Source organism: Mesoplodon bidens (genome assembly GCF_964165515.1).
Source record: "Mesoplodon bidens genome assembly, chromosome: 12".
Taxonomy (NCBI): Eukaryota; Metazoa; Chordata; class Mammalia; order Artiodactyla; family Ziphiidae; genus Mesoplodon; species Mesoplodon bidens.
Genome location: NC_138168.1, coordinates 9,525,491 through 9,546,075, shown reverse-complemented (window position 1 = coordinate 9,546,075; position 20,585 = coordinate 9,525,491). Strand labels below are relative to the sequence as shown.

The 20,585-nt window shown below is 35.6% G+C and overlaps 1 protein-coding gene across 4 annotated transcripts in view; it reads left to right on the top strand.

The window, feature by feature from the left end:
- SENP6 (SUMO specific peptidase 6) overlaps positions 1 to 20,585 on the top strand; it is a 111,133-nt gene that overhangs the window by 63,316 nt on the left and 27,232 nt on the right. For all 4 annotated transcript variants that reach the window (XM_081250981.1, XM_081250980.1, XM_081250979.1 and 1 more), the window contains 6 exons: positions 4,206 to 4,354; positions 8,361 to 8,745; positions 14,842 to 15,074; positions 18,436 to 18,606; positions 19,571 to 19,604; positions 20,022 to 20,210. In XM_081250981.1, coding sequence (XP_081107107.1) covers positions 4,206 to 4,354; positions 8,361 to 8,745; positions 14,842 to 15,074; positions 18,436 to 18,606; positions 19,571 to 19,604; positions 20,022 to 20,210 — 1,161 coding nt within the window. The remainder of the gene's footprint in view (positions 1 to 4,205; positions 4,355 to 8,360; positions 8,746 to 14,841; positions 15,075 to 18,435; positions 18,607 to 19,570; positions 19,605 to 20,021; positions 20,211 to 20,585) is intronic.

The window sequence follows — 20,585 nt, the reverse complement described above, 5'->3', positions numbered from 1 at the left end:
AAGATATACCATGTTCTTGGATTGGAAGAATCATTGTTGTCAAAAATGACTATACATGGGCTTCTCTGGTGGCGCAGTGGTTGAGAGTCTGCTTGCCGATGCAGGGGACACGGGTTCGTGCCCCGGTCTGGGAAGATCCCACATGCTGCGGAGCGGCTAGGCCCATGAGCTATGGCCGCTGAGCCTGCGCATCCGGAGCCTGTGCTCCTCAACAGGAGAGACCACAACAGTGAGAGGCCCGCGTACTGCAAAAAAAAAAAAAAAAAAAAGACTATACTACCTAAGGCAAACTACAGATTCATGCAATCCCTATCAAATTACCAGTGGCATTTTTCACAAAACTGGAACAAAAATATCTTAAAATTTGTACAGAGACACAAAGGACCCTGAATGGTCAAAGCAATCTTGAGAAAGAAAAACGGAGCTGGAGGAATCAGGCTCCCTGATTTCAGACTGTACTACAAAGCTGCAGTCATCAAAGCAGTATCGTACTGGCACAAAAACCGATATATAGATCAATGGAACAGGATAGAAAGCCCCAAGATAAATCCACACACCTACAGTCAATTAATCTACAACAAAGGAGGCAAGACTATACAATGGAGGAAAGACAAGTCTCTTTCAATAAATGGTGCTAGGAAAACTGGACAGCTACAGGTAAAAAAATGAAATTGGAACATTCTTTAACACCATACACAAAAATAAACTCAAAATGCATTAAAGACCTAAATGTAAGGCTGGGTACTATAAGACTCTTTGAGGAAAACATAGGGAGAACACTCTTTGACATAAATTGCAGCAAGATCTTTTTCGATCCACCTCCTAAAGTAATGAAAACAAAAACAAAAAAAACCAAATGGGACCTAATTAAACTAAAAAGCTTTTGCACAGCAAAGGAAACAATAAACAAAACGAAAAGACAACCCACAGAATGGGAGAAAATATTTGCCAATGAAGCGACCGACACGGGATTAATCTCCAGAATATACAAACAGCTCATGCAGCTCAGTAACAAAAAAGCAAACAACCCAATCAGAAAATGGGCAGAATATCTAAATAGACATTTCTCTGAAGAAGACCAAAACATACAGATGGCCAAAAAGCACACGAAAAGATGCTAACATCACTAATTATTAGAGAAATACAATGAGGTATTACCTCACACAGGTCAGAATGACCATCATCAAAAAAATCTATGAACAATAAATGCTGGAGAGGGTGTGAAGAAAAAGAAACCTTTCTACACTGTTGGTGGGAATGTACATTAGTATAGCCACTGTGGAGAACAGTATGGAGATTCCTTAAAAAACTAAAAATAGAGCTACCATGTGATCCAGCAATCCCACTCCTGGGCATATACCCTCAGAAAACCACAATTCGAAAAGATACGTGTACCCTAATGTTCATTGCAGCACTATTTATGATAGCCAGGATGGGACGTGGAAGCAACCTAAATGTCCATTGAGAGAGGAATAGATAAAGAAGATGTGGTACATATAAACAACATTTTTCTCTATTTAATCAGTAAAAATTTTCAGTTTCTCTCAGGGCTTGGACCCCTTGTTTCCCCCCTTGTTAATTGTGTTAAGAGGTAGAGAAAAATGTGACATAGACATGATGAGATAGCTGTAGTGGAGGGAAGAGTGTGAGTATATGATCAAGAATGAAATGATAATAGTTTTTAAAATGTCAGTCTCTGAGTAGGGTCTGGCAGGAAAACGATATAGAGACATACTCGAGCAAAATGATTTGCAGTGATATTATGGGGATTACAAAGATTCCTAAAATATGTTTAAAAGGAAAAAGCTCTCTTGTGTACATACAAAAATTTAATTAGCAAGACCAAGAAAAGTTGGAGGAGAAAAAAAAAAACCCATGTTTCAAGACAGCTGTCTCTGTAAATTAAATTATGCCAATAATTGGTTGTGTATTCCAGGTAACTGTTGTGTGTATTTTCTGAATTCCAAATCTTGTCTGCCTCCTTTTTTACTTAGTGCCACATTCTAGTTCTTTAATACTCATTTGTATGGAAACTGCTTTTTATATCTGATCCATCTAACAAAGTAAGTTAGCCTTCATAGGAATATAGCTAACAGCTAGATACTTTGACTGGAGCAGCTGCTCTGTAACCTCAGGTGTTCTTGGGAGCAGCTTTCCTTTCCTCTCCCTGGCTGAATCCTTATGTTTCTAGGTCTGCGACTGTATCAGTTTCTCTGTGTGACAGAGTTAAGGCATTTTCCGAGGTGACATAGTACTAACATCCCTTCCTTTCAACCATATGATTTCATCTTTTTTGAATGTGTTATGTAGTCTTTTCTGATGTGATTCATTAATCCAGTAAACACTTTTTGAGCCCCTGCCTTGTGCAGTTTCTAAACTCTGAGAAAACAGGTGAGTAAAACATGATTTCTGCTTTTCCAGAGCTGACAGTATAATGAGAGGAAACAGATCAGTGCAAATAATTAGCTTAAAATAAAATGAGTACTGGGCTTCCCTGGTGGCGCAGTGGTTGAGAGTCCGCCTGCTGCTGCAGGGGACACGGGTTCGTGCCCTGGTCCGGGAAGATCCCACATGCCGCGGAGCGGCTGAGCCCGTGAGCCATGGCAGCTAAGCCTGCGTGTCCGGAGCCTGTGCTCCGCAACGGGAGAGGCCACAACAGTGAGAGGCCCGTGTACCACAAAATAAAAATAAAATAAAAATAAAATAAAATGAGTACTAATAGAAGTATGGATAAAGTGCTGTGGAAGCTCTGAGTATTTGCTTCATCATGCTTAGTGTGGGATAGAGGTAGCTTCTTAACAAAGAATAGTTTAAATTTACTAGATAAATAGGGAGGGCTTTGCTTGTGAAGAGAACAGCATATATATAAGAAGGTGAAAGAAAACATCCTGGAGAAATGCACGTATTTGAGGTATAGTATTTTTGGAATTAAGACTGGAACATCAGTGCAGCCTTCTGCTTGGCAGGATACGGGGTTCAGACTTTTTTCCTTAGCTAGTGGAATCATTGAAAGATTTTTAAGCATTAGAGTGGTAGAATCATATTTGAAAGATGACCTTGGTAGTAGGGGAGAAGGATTTGAAGCAAGCAAAATTGGAGTGAGGAGGATCAATTTAGGTAGGAGTTGAGCATCTGAAATACAGCGGCAGTGGAGTTGGAGAGGAAGGAATGAGTTCAAGAGCTATTAGTAGAATTCACTTGACTGTGAGAAAGGAGACACAAGGACAAGTCAACGCTTACTCAGATTTCTAGCTTTGGTGTCCAGGAAAATAAAGGTGTTCAGACTGGACAATGGATGGGAGGGTGGAGTCACTTAGTGGGACTCTGTGATTGCACTAAACCAGAGTAATTGCATGGGTTTCTTAAGACAGTATTGTATACCAAGCTCAGAAAGATAATGCTAATTTTTATGTGTAGATGATCTTATTTTTAAAAAATCAAAAGATAAGAGGATGTAAAAGATAGGAAAATGGAAGTATTTAACAAACTTGGAATTATGCTGGTAGAGCATTTTACTTTGTGGATTCATTAACTTTTGTTTTAGAAACGTGTTCAGTGTTCTTTGCTGATGAAGTCAGATTGTAATAAATTTTAAATTGTTCTGTTTGGAGTTCGTTAAATCATTTAAAAATTCGAATTATGAATTAATTAGAAATGAAAATGATTGAATTTACATTGAAAAATAATGAAGAAAATTGTCTTTTGTGTGTCTTAAATTTAAAAAACCATTAAATTGAGAATTAGTTTAGTTTCCTTTATCTAAACAGTTGTACCCAATGTTTGAATTCAAATTTTTCTCATTACCAATCTAAGAAGAGTAACCAACTTAGGGGGAAAAAAAATGTGTGTGTGTGTGTGTGTGAGAGAGAGAGAGAGAAAGAGAGAGAGAGAGATTCAGTGTAGGAAGTGCTCTTCTGCCTTAGTTGCACAAAATAAGCTGAAGAGAATATTGGTACACTTGATGAAAATGGTCCACAGTTTGGGGGCTGGCAGAGAGATCCTGGTAAAGAAAAGGCAAGAGCAACCAGGAGATGGCCACTGGCTCTGACCTAAATTTCTGTTTTTCTTTATTGTACATATTGAAACATTAGTTTATTTTAACTAAAACATAATTTGATAATATAAGTTAGTATTTTTTCATAGCAAAAGATCATGAAGAATTTATAAAGTTTAATTTCAGTACTTTTTTTTTCCCCTTCCTTTAGATCGTATAATGAAAAAAACAGAAGAGTCTGAATCACACCTGGAATCTGAAATTAAAAGGAAAGTTGCACAGAAACGTTACAGTAGTACATTTCAGTCTACCCCACATTCTCTGTCTCCTGCTTCCAAAAAATGTTTACCTGATATAGAGGTGGGTAGAAAAATTATTCTTTGTTGCTAATCAATTGGTATTTTTATTAATAGTATTTTTAGTATTTATTAAATTCTAGGTGACCTTTTGAATAGGACTGGAAGAAAACTAGAAAAGTTATTTAGGCAAACTTTTCTGCCTTCATTAGATCATTTTTCAATTATCAAAAATCCAGAATATTTATCTTTCTGAAAAGAATTTGAGTACCTCCCTGCAGCGTACTTCAAATGATTGCTCTCAATCAGAACTTTTTAGAAATAAGTTTAAATTTATAGAAAAAATGATAAGTATCCACATATTCTTCCATTTAATTCCCCAGTTTTCCACATTTGCTTTATTGTTCTCCCTCACTCTGCCTTTCCTTTGTGTGTGTGTGTGTGTGTGTGTGTGTGTATTTTTCTGTACCATTTGAGTATAAGTAAGGCAGAATGCCCATTTACTACATAATACTTTAGTGTGTCCTTCCTTAAAAAAAAAAAAAAATTCTCCTATATAACCAGAGTACAACTGTCAAATATTTTTAATTAATGTGGATCCAAAATTATCATCTAATCCACAAACTTCATTCAGACTTTCCCTAACCAGTGTCCTTTATGGGAACAGGATCCAGTTCAGAATCATGTACATTTAGTTGTCATGATCTTCAGTCTTCTTTAATCTGGAATAATTCCTTGATATTACCTTCTCATTAATAACCTTGATATTTGTAAGGAATATAGGCCTCTTACTTTGTCCCTGAAGTTGGGTTTGTCTAATGGTTCATCATGATTTATACATTTTTCAAGAATCCTCAGAAGTGATGCTATGATCTTATTGCATCATATCGGGAAGTATGTAATGTTGATTTTCACATTACTCACTCTTATCTTAAGATGTACCCTTCTAGATTTTTCCAAGTATTTTAGTAGGTATTTTTAATAGATATTTCTATACTCATTTATTTATTTTATTTATTTATTTTTGGCTGCATTGGGACTTTGTTGCCGTGTGTGGGCTTTCTCTAGTTGTGGCGAGTGGGCTTCTCGTTGCCATGGCTTCTCCTGTTGCAGAGCATGGGCTCTAGGCATGCGGGCTTCAGTAGTTGCAGCATGTGGGCTTCAGTAGTTGCAGCACGGGCTGAATAGTTGTGGCTCGCCAGCTCTAGATCATGGGCTCAGTAGTTGTGGCGCACGGGCTTAGTTGCTCCACGGCATGTGGGATCTTCCCAGACCAGAGCTTGAACCTGGGTCCCCTGCATTGGCAGGCAGATTCTTAACCACTGCGCCACCAGGAAAGTCCCTATACTCATTTATTAATAAGAGTTTTTTCTTATCCCACGTTTACTTATATATTTTTCTATTTTTATCAGCTTAGACACATAGATTCTTATTTTACTCAAAACGGTTATACTCCATAACTATCATTTTTCATTTTGATGCTCAAATTGTCCCAGACTTGGCCCATGGAAAGTTCTTCAAGCTGGCTACTGTTTCTTTTTGACATATTCCCATAATTATTTGAGTACTTACTTTATGGTATAACCAGATGGTCTAGACTTCTTTGTATTTTCTCTGCATCAGCTCTAGAGTCATGCATTTCTCCCAAGGAGCCATTGTTTCTATAAGTGGAGGGAAGATATTTGGGCAATAGTTGTGCTCGTTGCTACTGGGTGTCACATTTATAGGCCCTCTCAGTGACTGAACTAGGAAATATTTGTGTGCTTATGTGTTAATATTCAGTACTTATTCAAATCTATGAGTTTACATTGACAATTCCATTTCTAGTCCAACACCACATTGTTTACTTTAGCCTTTTGTATGTTGCATGTTTGTAACTCCCTTCTCTGACAGTGAGAAACCTGTCTCCCATGTCTCCAGTGTATTTACTTATTTGCTCCGCTGCCTTTTACGTGCCCAGTCCTCTGGCATGCCAGCCTAAGGTCGGCTTGGGACATACTGGCCTTCCCCACAGTGCTTGGCCCACTGCTTGACCCAGGGAAAGGAGGAGAGAGGAAGAAAGCTCCTTCCCAGACACATCATCCTTTCTCCATTAGGCATGCAAGCTAAAAACCTCAGAATTTTTTTTTTTAACATCTAATATATATTTTCTTCTTTTTTATGTTTACTCCCATGCCACTTATGCTTTTCTTAGTGGAGATAAAGAATAGATTGGAGCCATCCTCTACGTAACTTTAAATTCTTGAATAAGATTAGTGTTTTTTCTTTCCATGTGTAGTCTGTGAAATTTCACACTATGTACTGCTTGTAAGAAAACAAGGTCTTTGGTATTTAATGAGACTATAAAAAGTTCAGAATATTTACACAGTATGACATTATCTCAGTGGTGTCTCATCAAAGGCAGGCTCTTTCTTATTAAGTATAGTTGGTTATTATTAATGTGTAGAGACTGGCAGATAACTATGTGATATGTAATTTGGATTTATTTTATTTTGTAAGTCTTCCACTGACCAAAAGGGAGGAAATGACACTTTAATTAATCTTTGTTTCCCAAAAGAAATTATACTTAACATACAATTGTTAGGAAAATTTACTACTTTACTAAAAGTAATTGAACATTGTTGAGATTCTAGTTTTTAGGTCACTAGGTTGATAAAATTCTTAACCTCTAGTTTTTATCATGAAAGAGTTAATATCATGTTTGGTTCAGCTGATCTGCATTTGACTCCTAATTTGTTGCAAATGTTTCTAAGATACGTGTTTCTTAGCTGATGGAAGGCATATGATAATAGTTCATGATATATTTCCTTCTGTATTTTAATAGTAGAGAAGTGCTTTTTCTGTTTCTGTATCAATCTTATAAAAGAAAATATGTGAAAGTATTGCTTTTCCATGGAGTTCTTTTTACTGAAATATGTCCTTTATTATGGACAATAAAGTATTGGAGACAGTCTGAACCCAGCTTGATCACATCCTTGATTCTTAAAAGGCAGAGTTAGCTCATATATAGCTGATTCCCACTGTGGCAAATGGGGGTCTAGCTCCCACATAAATGAACATATTTAAACTTTTTTGAGTGTACCACAATATTTTTTAAACCTAGCTAGACATGGAAATATGTCTATGCTCATCATGAAAATAATGGAGTTTAGATATTTTTTTAGAGGGTTTAGAGGGTAGTATATAGATAGGGACTGCTCTGCTGTTCATGGGTTTCCCTTTCTGGTACAGTAGGACGTGGTCAACCATTTGCATTATTTGTATATTTATTTTCCTTCTTACAGATATAAGTGCTACAGAACCTTGTTCACATAAATAGGTACATGAGTATGGAGTTTTATTACAGTAATATCACCAAGTACCTTGAACTCCTACGTTATATGCTTCAAAATTACATGACACTCTACTGTCAAAAAACATTTTTTAATGATATAACAACTGTAAGAGGCCTAGATTAGGCCTTCCTTAAAATATTTTTGAAGTACTGTCTTAGAAATAAATTATCTTGTAAAAGTTTTTGTTAATCAGAACTTAGAATTGATTCATTTTTCCAACATTTAAAATTATCCTTCTGCTTGGTTCGGTGATTTTTATACCGCAAGGCAGTGCACCCTTGTAATATTTCAAATGGAAGATGGGTTTAGTGTTCTTTTTTTTTTTTTTTTTTTTGCTTTTAAGTATGAGAAGAACAATTGTGGCAGGTGATGCTTTGACATGAGAAGCATAATCAAATCAGTTTTTGGAAAGGTTACATGTGTGAATTGAGGATCTAGATGTTGATTCCCTTGAGATTATATATGTCCTCTATGCCTTAGAAAATCTTTATGTAACCCTTGAGGAATATACATAGTCCAATTTGAAGACTGCTGGACTAGATGATTTGAAAATTCCTTCCAGCATTCTGATGCTAAATCTCAAGTAACATGCAGGGTTTTGTGGTAGCCATAGTGATGATGATGGGAAGTAGGAGATTTAATTTTGAGATTACTGTTGTTGTTGTTCCATTATGTTGAAATAAAATGCCAAAGTCTTTTGCTTCTTTCCTTATTTTTTATTTTTTGCAATTTAAGGTTTCTAAACAGTGTGGATATTGTCCAAAATGTGGAAAAGAAAAAGAAAATCAGACCAAATGCCAAAGCTGTGGTATTCCTTTTCCTAAGGATTTGCAAAGAAATTGCAGACAAGCTGTAACTTTGAATGAATCTACTGGATTATTAAGAACATCAATTCATCAGAATTCTGGAGGACAGAAGTCACAAAACACAGCATTACCAGCCAAGAAGTTTTATGGCAACAGTGTGGGAAAGGTTCCAATGGATATTATTGTGAATTGTGGTGAGAGTGGACAGAATTATTTACAGACTAATGGGAAAGTCATTTTGCCCAGGGCAAAAGTAGCCAAAATCACAAACCTGAAAGAAAGGAAAACAAGCCTGTCAGACCTAAATGATCCAAGTAAGTATTTTACTCCCTTTAGTATTGCTGATATCAGTCCATTATTTTTCACATATATTTTTAATGTGAGCATGAGCATTTTCAGAACTGTAGTTTTAAAAGGTATCTTCTTGTGTCAGTTATGTGACATGGTTTTTGGGTAGATTATTAGAACTGTCCATGTAGTTGGAAAATATAACTGACTTTGTTCTTATTCCATCCATCTTAAATAGTTTAAAAAAAAAAAAAGGCACAGACCTTGGCCCTAGTCTTAGGTCAAGTGCCAGTTATGCCCCATTTTGTAACTTTGACCCGGTTAATTTAATCTCTCTGATCTATAAGTGGATATATTTCCTGCCTGATAGGGTTCTTGAGGGAGTAAATTTAAAAATAACATGAAGTGCCTAGCATAGCTCAGTAGAGCTGAAAATTCGTTCCCTTACTACTTTTGTTCATCTCCTAAATCTTTTTTCCTCTCTTTAGTCACATGTACATATGTGTATGTATATGAAATGCAGTCCTTTTTGTAACAAATGGCACAAGATTGGAAACAATCATGAACTCGTTGAATCAACTATAGTGTACGTAACTGTACAAGGGGGAAGAAAGATCTTATTTAATATTGTGTAGAGTGATTTCCAAGATCTGTAATCAAGTGAATGAAGCAAGGTGCAGATCAGAGCTTATAGTATGCTACTCTTTATTTATGAAGGTTGGGAGAATATAGGTTTGTTTTTTTTAATGAAAAGATATATCAAAAGCTAATTTTAAAAAGAAGTTAGTTGGAAGGGTAGGAAACAGTGTAGGAGTTAGGGATAGATGCTAGATTTCTCCAAATATATCTTGTTTTATAGATTTGATTTTGGAACCATGTAAATGTTTTACATGATTACAAAACAAACTTAAGTCAGAGATTTAAAACAACAATAAAATCAAAAACAAAATGAAACAAATGAACTTAATTATATATCTAGTTGGTGGCTTGAACACACAGAATTATTTCAAATTAATTTACATTAAATTAATATTGTGGCTATACATCCCTAATGTTCAAACAGAACTCCAAAGAAATCCTGAGTGTATTCAGTAACATTATTGTTAATAATATTACTATTGCTTTTTTTTTTTTTTTTTTTTTTGCGGTATGCGGGCCTCTCTCTGTTGTGGCCTCTCCCGTGGCGTAGCACAGGCTCCGGATGTGCAAGCCCAGCGGCATTGGCTCATGGGCCCAGCCGCTCCGTGGCATGTGGGATCTTCCCGGACTGGGTCACGAACCCGTGTCCCCTGCATCGGCAGGCGGACTCTCAACCACTGCGCCACCAGGGAAGCCCTACTATTGCTATTTTTAAACACATATTGATAAAACGAACAATCAATTATGTCATTGTCTCCAGAAACCAAGATTTTCGGTGTTACAGAAAAGGGATACAAAAGCAAAATCAAAGAAGTAAAAATAACTGTAACTTTAAATTTGCATTGGAGATAATACTGGAACTTATTATATATTTTCTATTAAATAGAAAATATTTTTTAGTTTTACCCATAAAAAATGCCTAGAAACAGTAAGCGACCCTTGTATAGAAACAAGCAACCCTAGTTCCCATATCTGTGTTTTTGAATACCATTTTCCACTAAAAATAATCAGAGCTTCTCAGAGAAATGGCTGACTCCAGGTTTGGAGCACAGATGTATGAGATAAATCTCAATCATCGAGTCATATCAGAAAGCATGGAAACAGGCACAGTCAACTGTGGTCATGTCAAAAGCACACAGGAACCAGAATGAAAGGGCTCCCACTGACCAAGAATGAGACTGCTTGGATCACAGAAGAAATCGTAACTACTATGTATTGAAATATGTCGAATTTATCAAAATTAGTTCATAATGATATCCCCCTACTCCCTCACAAACAAAAAAGCTCCCCATTTGGTTACCTTATAAAAGGGATACAATCAAGAATTTTTTTCAACCTCAGAAACATGTCAAATTCTATCTTAATTCAATTCAGTGTAAACACCTTAACCCATACCAGTACATTAGCTTATTTTCCAAAAGAGCTTTGTTTGAAAAGGAATTACCGTATGACAGCTGCCCAGCCAACACTCCGTTGTGATGTTATGAGGATGCTGTTATTTTAATATTTTATGATGCATTTTAGTGTTATACCAATGCAATATTAAATGTTAATATCATTTGAATATTTACTAATGGTGAGGTTTTTACATGTTAATGTAAGATATAAATAAAACTCTAACTTATTAGGCAGTTCCTGGGTATTATTCTGAGCCAAACCTTATACTGGAAACTCAATGTCCTGAGGAGATTTCCAGGATGAGGGGAACTGGAAGTTAGTAACGCTAAGTTGATAAGTAAAAAAACAAAATAGGGCTTCCCTGGTGGCGCAGTGGTTGAGGTTGAGAGTCCGCCTGCAGATGCAGGAGACACAGGTTCGTGCCCCGGTCAGGGGGGATCCCACATGCCGCGGGGCGGCTGGGCGCATGAGCCATGGCCGCTGAGCCTGCACGTCCGGAGCCTGTGCTCCGCAACGGGAGAGGCCACAACAGTGAGAGGCCCGCGTACCGCAAAAAAACCCCAAAAAAACCCAACAAAATAAATCCATGTGGTTCTGAAGTGCCTTAAACAGTTTACTATTTAGAGCTTAATCTAGAACCATATCAACTATGAATTAAAACCATAAAGCTTAAATTTGCTTCCCTCCCCTGCTCAAAAAAATAAAAACTGTATTTCTCATTAAAGTATATGAAAAAATATCTTCTGTTTTAAGATATTTATTACATGTTTATTGGCCCTACATTGTGATAAAAGCTTACATACTAACCAACTTAATTTAGTTTTTACAATCCTGTGAAGTAGTTACTAATATAACCCTATTTTATAAATGAGGCAACCTAGGCTTATGCCTAGTCTTAAGGCTTCTCAATATTATATACATATGGGCTGTTGGAGTGTAGATTTTTTTTTTTTTTTTTTTTTTGCAGTACGCGGGCCTCTCACTGCTGTGGCCTCTCCCGTTGCGGAGCACAGGCTCCGGACGCGCAGGCTCAGCGGCCATGGCTCACGGGCCCAGCCGCTCCGTAGCATGTGGGATCTTCCCGGACCGGGGCATGAACCTGTGTCCCCTGCATCGGCAGGCGGACTCTCAATCACTGCGCCACCAGGGAAGCCCCGGAGTGTAGATTTTAAAAAACAGATTTTTCTGGCTGCGAAGTCTCTATATACTTTATCATTCTTAAATTTGTATTCCTATTAAAACAGTTTATTATTATGAAACTTCTATTCTGTCCTTGGTGGTCAAATAAGTAAATAAAATGTACAGTGTCTCAAGTAGTGATAAACTCTGTGTGGAAAAGTGCAGCAGTTCCAGGAAATAGAGAGTGACAAGTGTCGCAACGAAGAAGCTTGCACTTTTAGATAGGTGGTGGGATTTGAGATAGGTGAAAAAGTTACTTGATAGAGTAACTTTTGAACATTGCCTAGAATGAAGTGAGGAGGAAGATAGGGTGATATCTGTGGAACAAGTTTGTAATGTAAATGCAAAGACCATATATTAGTCAGCTTGGGTTGCCATAACAGAATACTATAGACTGAGTGGGCTTAAACAACAGAGATTTATTGTCTCACAGTCCTGGATGCTGCAACTCCAAGATTAAGGTGCCATCAGGTGAGGCCTCTCTTCCAGGCTTGCAGATAGCCACCTTCTTTCTGTGTATTTACATGGCCTCTCTTTTGTGCTTGCGCAGAGAGGGAGAGGGAGATTTCTGTCATCTCTTCTTCCTATTTCACTAGTCCTTTCAAATTAAGGCCTCACCTTTATGACCTCATTTAACCTTTATTACCTCTTTCTAGGCCCTATCTCCAAATATAGTCACATTGGGGATTGGGGCTTCAACACAGGACTTTTGAAGGGACAGCATTTAGTCCGTAGCAGACCCTGATACGGAATCTTCTGTATATTCATATAGAGTGTGTTCCATGTTGTATACAGAAGCAAAGCAGCTATGAACACAGCTCTTTAACCATTGTCGTCTTTGCATACTCTCTCCCCATTTACTTTACAGTTATGGTGACATGGAGCACAACCCTCTATTTTAAGTTAATAAAACAAGAGCTATGTAGTACAGTTCTGTCGGTTGCAGTATTGGGGCTTTAAAATAAGTTTTTTTTTTAACATCTTTATTGGAGTATAATTGCTCTACAATGGTGTGTTAGTTTCTGCTTTATAACAAAGTGAATCAGTTATACATATACCTATGTTCCCATATCTCTTCCCTCTTGCGTCTCCCTCCCTCCCACCCTCCCTATCCCACCCCTCTCAGTGGTCACAAAGCACCGAGCTGCTCTCCCTGTGCTATGTGGCTGCTTCCCACTAGCTATCTATTTTACGTTTGGTAGTGTATATATGTCCATGCCACTCTCTCACTTTGTCACAGCTTACCCTTCCCCCTCCCCATATCCTCAAGTCCATGCTCTAGTTAAAATAAGTTTTTGATAGAGTAGCTATAGAAGTTTTAATGTTTCTGAAGCACAATAAAAATTACTGTAGGTTGAACACTAGGCTTACCGTTTAATATGTATTTCTGCTTAGCTTTTCATAAACAACATAAGCAGTTCATGGACTTTTTTAAAGCTTACGTATGACAGGCACTATGCTATAAACCTTTTACATATTAAATCATTTGTTCTTAAGACAGTCCTTTGAAAATAGGACTTTATAGTCCCCAGTATCACAGAGGAGAACTGAGGCAAATAGCTAGTAAGTGGCAAGACCCTAATTTTCAAGTGTGTGTAAATCAGCTTGGACCTTCTAATCTGGCCTGTTAGATTTTGTGTTAATAAAATTCCAGTTCTGAAAAAGATCAACTTTAGCATTTGCTCCTGAGACTGGATAGCAAAATAAAAAAGATGAATGGTGTGATGCTAGGGGTGATGCCTCTCTGGGACTTGTATACGACTCAAAAAATATTAACTAAGCATTTATGTGTATGATACGGAAAAAGAAAATTGCTCGTACAAGTTTATACATTGTTCAATACATGACTTTCTTTGCCAAGCAGTTTTAGATGCTGGGAATATAGCAGTAAGCAAGGCAGTATTTTTGCTCTTTTACAGCTTATATTAGTGGGGAGAGACAAATGAGCAAGTAAACCTCCACAACAAAAGACAACAGAAATTTAAATTAGTTGATGTGAATAAGTACCTGTGTGCTACTTTAGATTGGGTGGTCAATCAAAAAGTGATATTTAAGCTAATATTTGATGACCAAAATGCAAAAAAGTGTTAGGGGAATTACAGTCAGACAGGAACAGAAAAAATGCCGGTATACCTGGAAAAAATGCCGGTATACCTGGTGGTGGTGTTTGAGGAACAGAAAAAAATGCCGGTATACCTGGAACATAAAAAGGGAAAAATGGAGTAGTATGAGAAAGTAGGGTAGGGCCAGATTACATAAATTTATGAACCAGGGTAAGGAGTTAGTATTTGACTCAAGTGCAGTATACTGGCTCTGTGCAATTATGATATAGAGATGAGTTTGATAAGATTCAGTAATGCGTACATGGTAGAAGAGAAAATTACCTTAATATAATGTCTTGCCCACGTTCATTTACCAAACAAGATTTATTGAGCATTAGGCACTGGTCCAAGTTCTCCCAAAGACCAGTTGTGATGTTAGTGATTCCTTGTGTGAGATAAAATTATTTGGTCACATGCAATTTTACACACATTTAAAATGCGTGCTATTTTGTGAATAATTGATATGCAGATTATCTTCATACTTAAGACTTTCTGGAACTCTGAAATAAACCTACTGATAAACATTTAATTTTTGCTGTAACTTGTGTATGTTTCTGTGTGGGTGATTGTGATGGACTATAGAATCAATTTTACATTTGTATGTTGTTTAAAAAAATGTCAGTTCTAATTGTTCTCCAAATTTAACTTTTCATCAGATAGAATGAATTATGTCTTCATCTTTATTAATCTCAGATCTGGAGGAGATCAAAAGCAAATTTGGTATATTTCCCACTTTGTTCATGTGTTTACATTTTTAACTGACAGGAATGAAAATATCTGAAGTATTTAACGTTTTCTTTGTAGTCATTTTGTCCAGTGACGACGATGATGATGACAGTGATAGGACTCACAGAAGAGAAAGCATCTCTCCTCAACCTGCTGATTCAGCATGTTCTTCCCCAGCACCATCCACTGGAAAAGTAGAAGCAGCACTAAATGAAAACAACTGTAGAGTAGAGCATGAACTAAGAAGCATTCCAGCAGATTCAGAATTAAATACAGTTACCTTGCCAAGAAAAGCAAGAATGAAAGACCAGGTACTTTTCACATTTATTGACATTTATTCAGGTTAAGTCTCCTTTGGTATGTAAATATTTGGGGGGGAGGACAATTTGGCAGTATCTTAGGAGAAGAATGAATTAGTCATGAAGTAGGACTTAAAATAACACTTGGAAGATTATTTGAAAGAACATTAAAACATATACAAAAATAAATTTCAATTAAAGGCTTACAGTGTAAAAAGTTCAACAAGAAACAACATCAACCTTATAGTAAGTGAAATGTAAGTGTAAATATACTTGTATAATCTAGTAGGCAGGAAAAGGTCATTTTAACTTGGGTGTATTTTACCATAATATTGTTGTTTTACTATATTTTACTGTATAAAATTTTTAAAATACTCAGATGGCAAAGGATAACAGAAATTATGTCTATAGACAATAGATCTAGAAAGGGATATTTGTAATAATGCAGGTAACATACACTAATGTCTATAATAGACCAAGGGACAGAATTTAGTCCTCTTTTAAAAATTAGAGGAAAAAAGAAAATAAAAGAAGATAGGAATAGATAAGAAGAGAAAATTCAGGTAATAAACTTTTATAGAAAAAGTACATATTAAAGACAATGAAATATAACCATGTACTTAACAGGCTTTCAAAATTAATGCAAAATCGATTAATATGTACTACTGGCAACAATCCAAGGCAAAGGGTACTTTCCTTATATGCTGATGAAAAAAAGTAAGTTGTTATGGCCTTTTGGGAAAGCAATGTAAAACATCTACTAAAATATTTAAAAGGTATACTGAATGACCAAGTAATTCATTCCCTAGACTCAATCTCAGAGGAATCCTCTACCTCCAGTGCTTAGACTGTATGTATAAATATGATTATTAGCAAACATAATCATTGTCCATTAATATAGAAATGGCTGAAGAAACTATGGTATATCTATACCATGGACTGTTATGCAGCCACCGACAATAAAAATCAGAGCTATATCAATGACTTTTAGGATTTCTACATGGCCCTGCTTAGTGAGAATACCAAGATGCAGAAATATGTGCATATTTTCTTATTTTTGTAAAAAGAACTTTAAAAAACTTGTATATTAAAAAATTATATGTGTATGTACATGTCAGGAATTCTAGAAGTTATAGATAAAAATGTGGAACCATACATGTTTGATGAAGATGGGAACAGTAAGAAATGAAAAACAAAATAGCTATAATAAAATATAGTTAAAATTATAGAAAAATTATAGAAAAAATATAGCTTGATATTTTTAATATAATCTTGGGGAATGCCTTTCCAAACATTTCAGTACAAGCAAAAATAATAAATGAAGAGATTAATATATTTGATTAAATGGAAAGTACAGAACAGTGAACCAAAACACTATCCACAGAATTCAATAGGTAATGCAAATGGGAAAAAACAGTGAAGTATGTGACAAAGTATGAGTTGGTCCTTTATATATTTTTAATTTCTTAAAGATCAAGAAATAGAAGCAAACCATAGAAAAATGAGTAAAGGGTATGAATAGAGTTTTTTTTTTTTAAGTAAAGTACTAAAAAAGAAATAAAATATATTTTAAGTGTTAGATGGCTGAAAAATTTAAACTATAGTAGTATTTCTTCTTGGCTAGTGTTTGGAGGAATGGAATATTGGCTGTGTAAATTGGTATAACTGTGTTGGCGGGCAATTTGGTGATAATTGTATATTCCAGGATTTAGCGGCAGAAATGCTTGCCAGAGAATATTGTGTCATGGGGAAAGCTCAGAAAGAACTCAGATGTCCAGCATAGGAGGGCACAGTTAAATAAACGTGGATTTCCATGAATTTGTGAGCAGTTTTTACACTGACAGTCTGAATAGTACGGGTTCCTCTGTGCCAGTTTACAGGCCCCTTGGGAGGATGTGGACTGCCCAAGTTCTAGACTCAGTCTCTCCACTATGGATTCAGCTGGAGCAGCTCTTAAATTATCTAACTTATTATTGAGCTAAATAACGTCTCATTCGAAGAAATAATTCTAAAGCTAAAAAAAGTTTTTAAACCTCTCTAATAGGTTTCTGTTAATAACCTGGGAAAATATTCATGATAAATCTGTTAATAAGCCTGAGAAAGCAATTTACAGAAATAAATATGTGTGTGTATCACATTTTGTTTTAATACATATTTTTTCCTGTGACATAGATCACAGAAATGTCTCTAGAGGGATAATGGGAATAGTGACTGTTTTGTGCAGTGGACATTTTTTTTCCTCTTGGTTTTTAATCAAGATCATGTTTTATTCTTGTGATGATAATAAGGTTTTTAACATAATAACTTTACTTTTAATTACATTTAATTTAAAGTATATTTATATAAAATACATTTTTATATTATGATTAATTTGCATTTGAGAGTGACAGTGAAATCTTAATTTAACAGATCAAGTCATTTAACACTTTATAGTATATAAAGAAGCATCATCATTTTATAATATAAATAATCATTTTCCTAAATTATATGTTTTCTAAAGAGCTGCTAATTTAATCCAAATACTACAACCACTACCACTATTACTAGCTAACTTTTATCCAACATTGTACTGTGCATGAAGCACAGTGCTAAGCTGCTTATATGCATTAGTTCATTTGAGTAAATACTCTTACATTTTAGCTTAGGAAACCAAAACTTTAGTAGGAGTTATTAAGTTTTACAAGATCAGATCATTAAAAAGTAGCAGAGTTGTGCTTTGAACCCAGGCTGTCTGATTCCCAGAGTACCATTTCTCACTGCTGTGCTATTACTGGCGTTTCAACTAATAGCCAGATAAAATATAGCAAGATAAAATAGGAAGGGTTTACTGTTATTGTTATAGAAACAATAAATATTTACTTCATCTAACACTGCTGAAATAAAATCAATCTTATGTCTTGATAATTATATTTCTTTTTTTTTTAAGTATTTATTTATTTATTTATTTATTTTTGGCTGCGTTGGGTCTTCGCTGCTGTGCGTGGGCTTTCTCTAGTTGCAGCGAGTGTGGGCTACCCTTCGTTACAGTGTGTGGGCGTCTCGTGCTGGCTTCTCTTGTTGTGGAGCACAGGCTCTAGGCGCACAGGCTTCAGTAGTTGCAGCACACGGGCTCAGTAGTTGTGCCTCGTGGGCTCTAGAGCGCAGGCTCGGTACTTGTGACGCATGGGCTTAGTTGCTCTGCGGCATGTGGGATATTCCCGGACCAGGGTTTGAGCCCATGTCCCCTGCATTGGCAGGAGTATTCTTAACTACTGTGCCACCAGGGAAGTCCCAGTAATTATATTTCTTATGTTGGGTCTTCTTTGCATATGTCTACTTAGTTTGCAGCTTTGTTTTAGTAACTTATTAAGTGAATTTTTTTTTCCTTTTTCAGTTTGGTAATTCTATTATCAACATACCTCTAAAGCGTCGCAAAGTGATTTCTCAAGAAACTTTAGTTGATCCTGTATCTTTAATCTGCCAAAGTTCCTTTAATAGCGTGATTTTAAACTGTCGAAGTATACGAGTAGGAACAGTCTGCCGACTATTAATAGAGCCTGTAATTGTAAGTACCTTTTAAGCTCTTTACTGTACCAATTATAAGATTCAAAATTTCATGGCTAAGGCTAATATGTAATATTTTAAAATTTATAAGTTAAAATATTTAATAGAATATTAAAATTATTTCAAGATTTCAAATTGCTTAGGAATATATAAACAATTGTAAATTGCTACTCACCATAAAAATTACTGGGTAAAAAATTTATCATATATACTCCAATAAAAAAATTTTTTTTAATTTATCATGATGTAATATTCAAGGTAGTACGTATTCATCATAGGAAGATGCTTGTTTTCACTGAGTTAGAATTACCCTCTAATGTGTTACCATTTTATTCTCATGCTAGCTCAATGCATGAAAAGAGTGTTTTAAAGAACTGTATGAGAGAAAGAAGAATCCAAAAGCTTTGTGGTCTGCAGAAAAATGTCTTGTAACATAGCAACTCCTAGAAATAGATTAGTGGACTACAGTGGCCACCCAAGAGGCATTGTGGTTTTGAACTAGTTCAGTGTCCATAAAGCCCAAAGGACTTTCTATAGTCCCTTTATCTTACCTGTCATACCTGTCTTCTTATTACTCTGCTACCACCAATCCAATTCAAATGTATATTTTCTATTAAAATTTTAACATAATCTCCTTAACCTGCCTCCTAAGTCATAATTTTTCTTCTTTCTAATGTAGCCTATACATTGTTGGTAGGTTAATCTTCCTACAGCAGTGTACTTATTTTGTAAAAGCCTTTATTTTAAATGTCTTAACTTGGTGTCCCTAATTATCTATTTCCAACTATTTTCTCAACAAAGGCTGGCTTCATTCTCAGTATTGTAAAGGCCAGATGGAGGAATGCAGTACATGGATCAGTTTTTCTGCCTTATGTGGGCTAAGTCCCAAATAACATGTCATTTAGGGTGTTTGTAGCAAAATCTTCAGAAATCTATGATTGTTACTAACGTATCTTATTTTTCAGTTTTGTTTAGATGTTATCAAGATACGGCTAGAAGGTAAGCTATTTTATATCCTACTGCTCACTAAAGCTTTGTTTACACTAAAACACTTTAATGGAATAAAAAATTAAATGATATTCTTAGAATTCATTAAGATGGTTAGTTATTACATACATTTTAACAAAAGGCATTATACCTTAATAGTGTAATTTCATACTATTACATCACAAAAGCTATGTTTAATTTTTTAAGCATGCTTCATTAGAATCCTCTTTCCATCTGGGAAAAAAATGTAGATACTTCTTTAAGGTCAAAGATTTTCCTTCATTTCCCACTAGAGTTACTGTTTACAGAGTATAATAAATATGTACTTAACTTTAAAATTGTACTTCCTTACAGTTTCCTCCATTCATGATTTTGCCCTCTTAAGAATTGATTCCTTTTCCATTTTCATTTGTTTTTCTCCGGAACCAGAAAAGGAACCTGTAGAGATTACTTTAAATACCTCTGATCTAACAAAATGTGAGTGGTGTAATGTCCGAAAATTACCAGTAGTGTTTCTTCAGACGACAGCAGCAGTTTGTCGGAAGCTGAGCATGCAACTGCGGATGAACATGGATAATAAAGTTCGGAATGACTGTAAAGGAATAAATAAGTTAACAAGTAAGTTATGTAGAGCAAATATAGTAATACATACAATACATTGTTTAGCAGAACGTGAGTCGACTTTGATAGATACCTTAGATGTATCTTAACTACAATCCTTACAGTGACCTTGTAAGATAGATATTACTTCTCCATTTTATAGGTGAGGAAAAGCCCACAGAAAGTGGAAGTTCTGAAGATAAAACCCGGGTTTACCTATCCATGTAGAAAGTTTTCAAAATGGGTTAAAACTCAAAAGATATATACTCTTTATTTTAACACTGTATGATCTGAATAAAATGAGTTCTTTGTTTGTTTTGTTTTGTTTTGTTTAAATGTGCTGATAGGAGTTCTAACGGTAAATCAGCGATCAATCTGGAAACCTTGAAACTT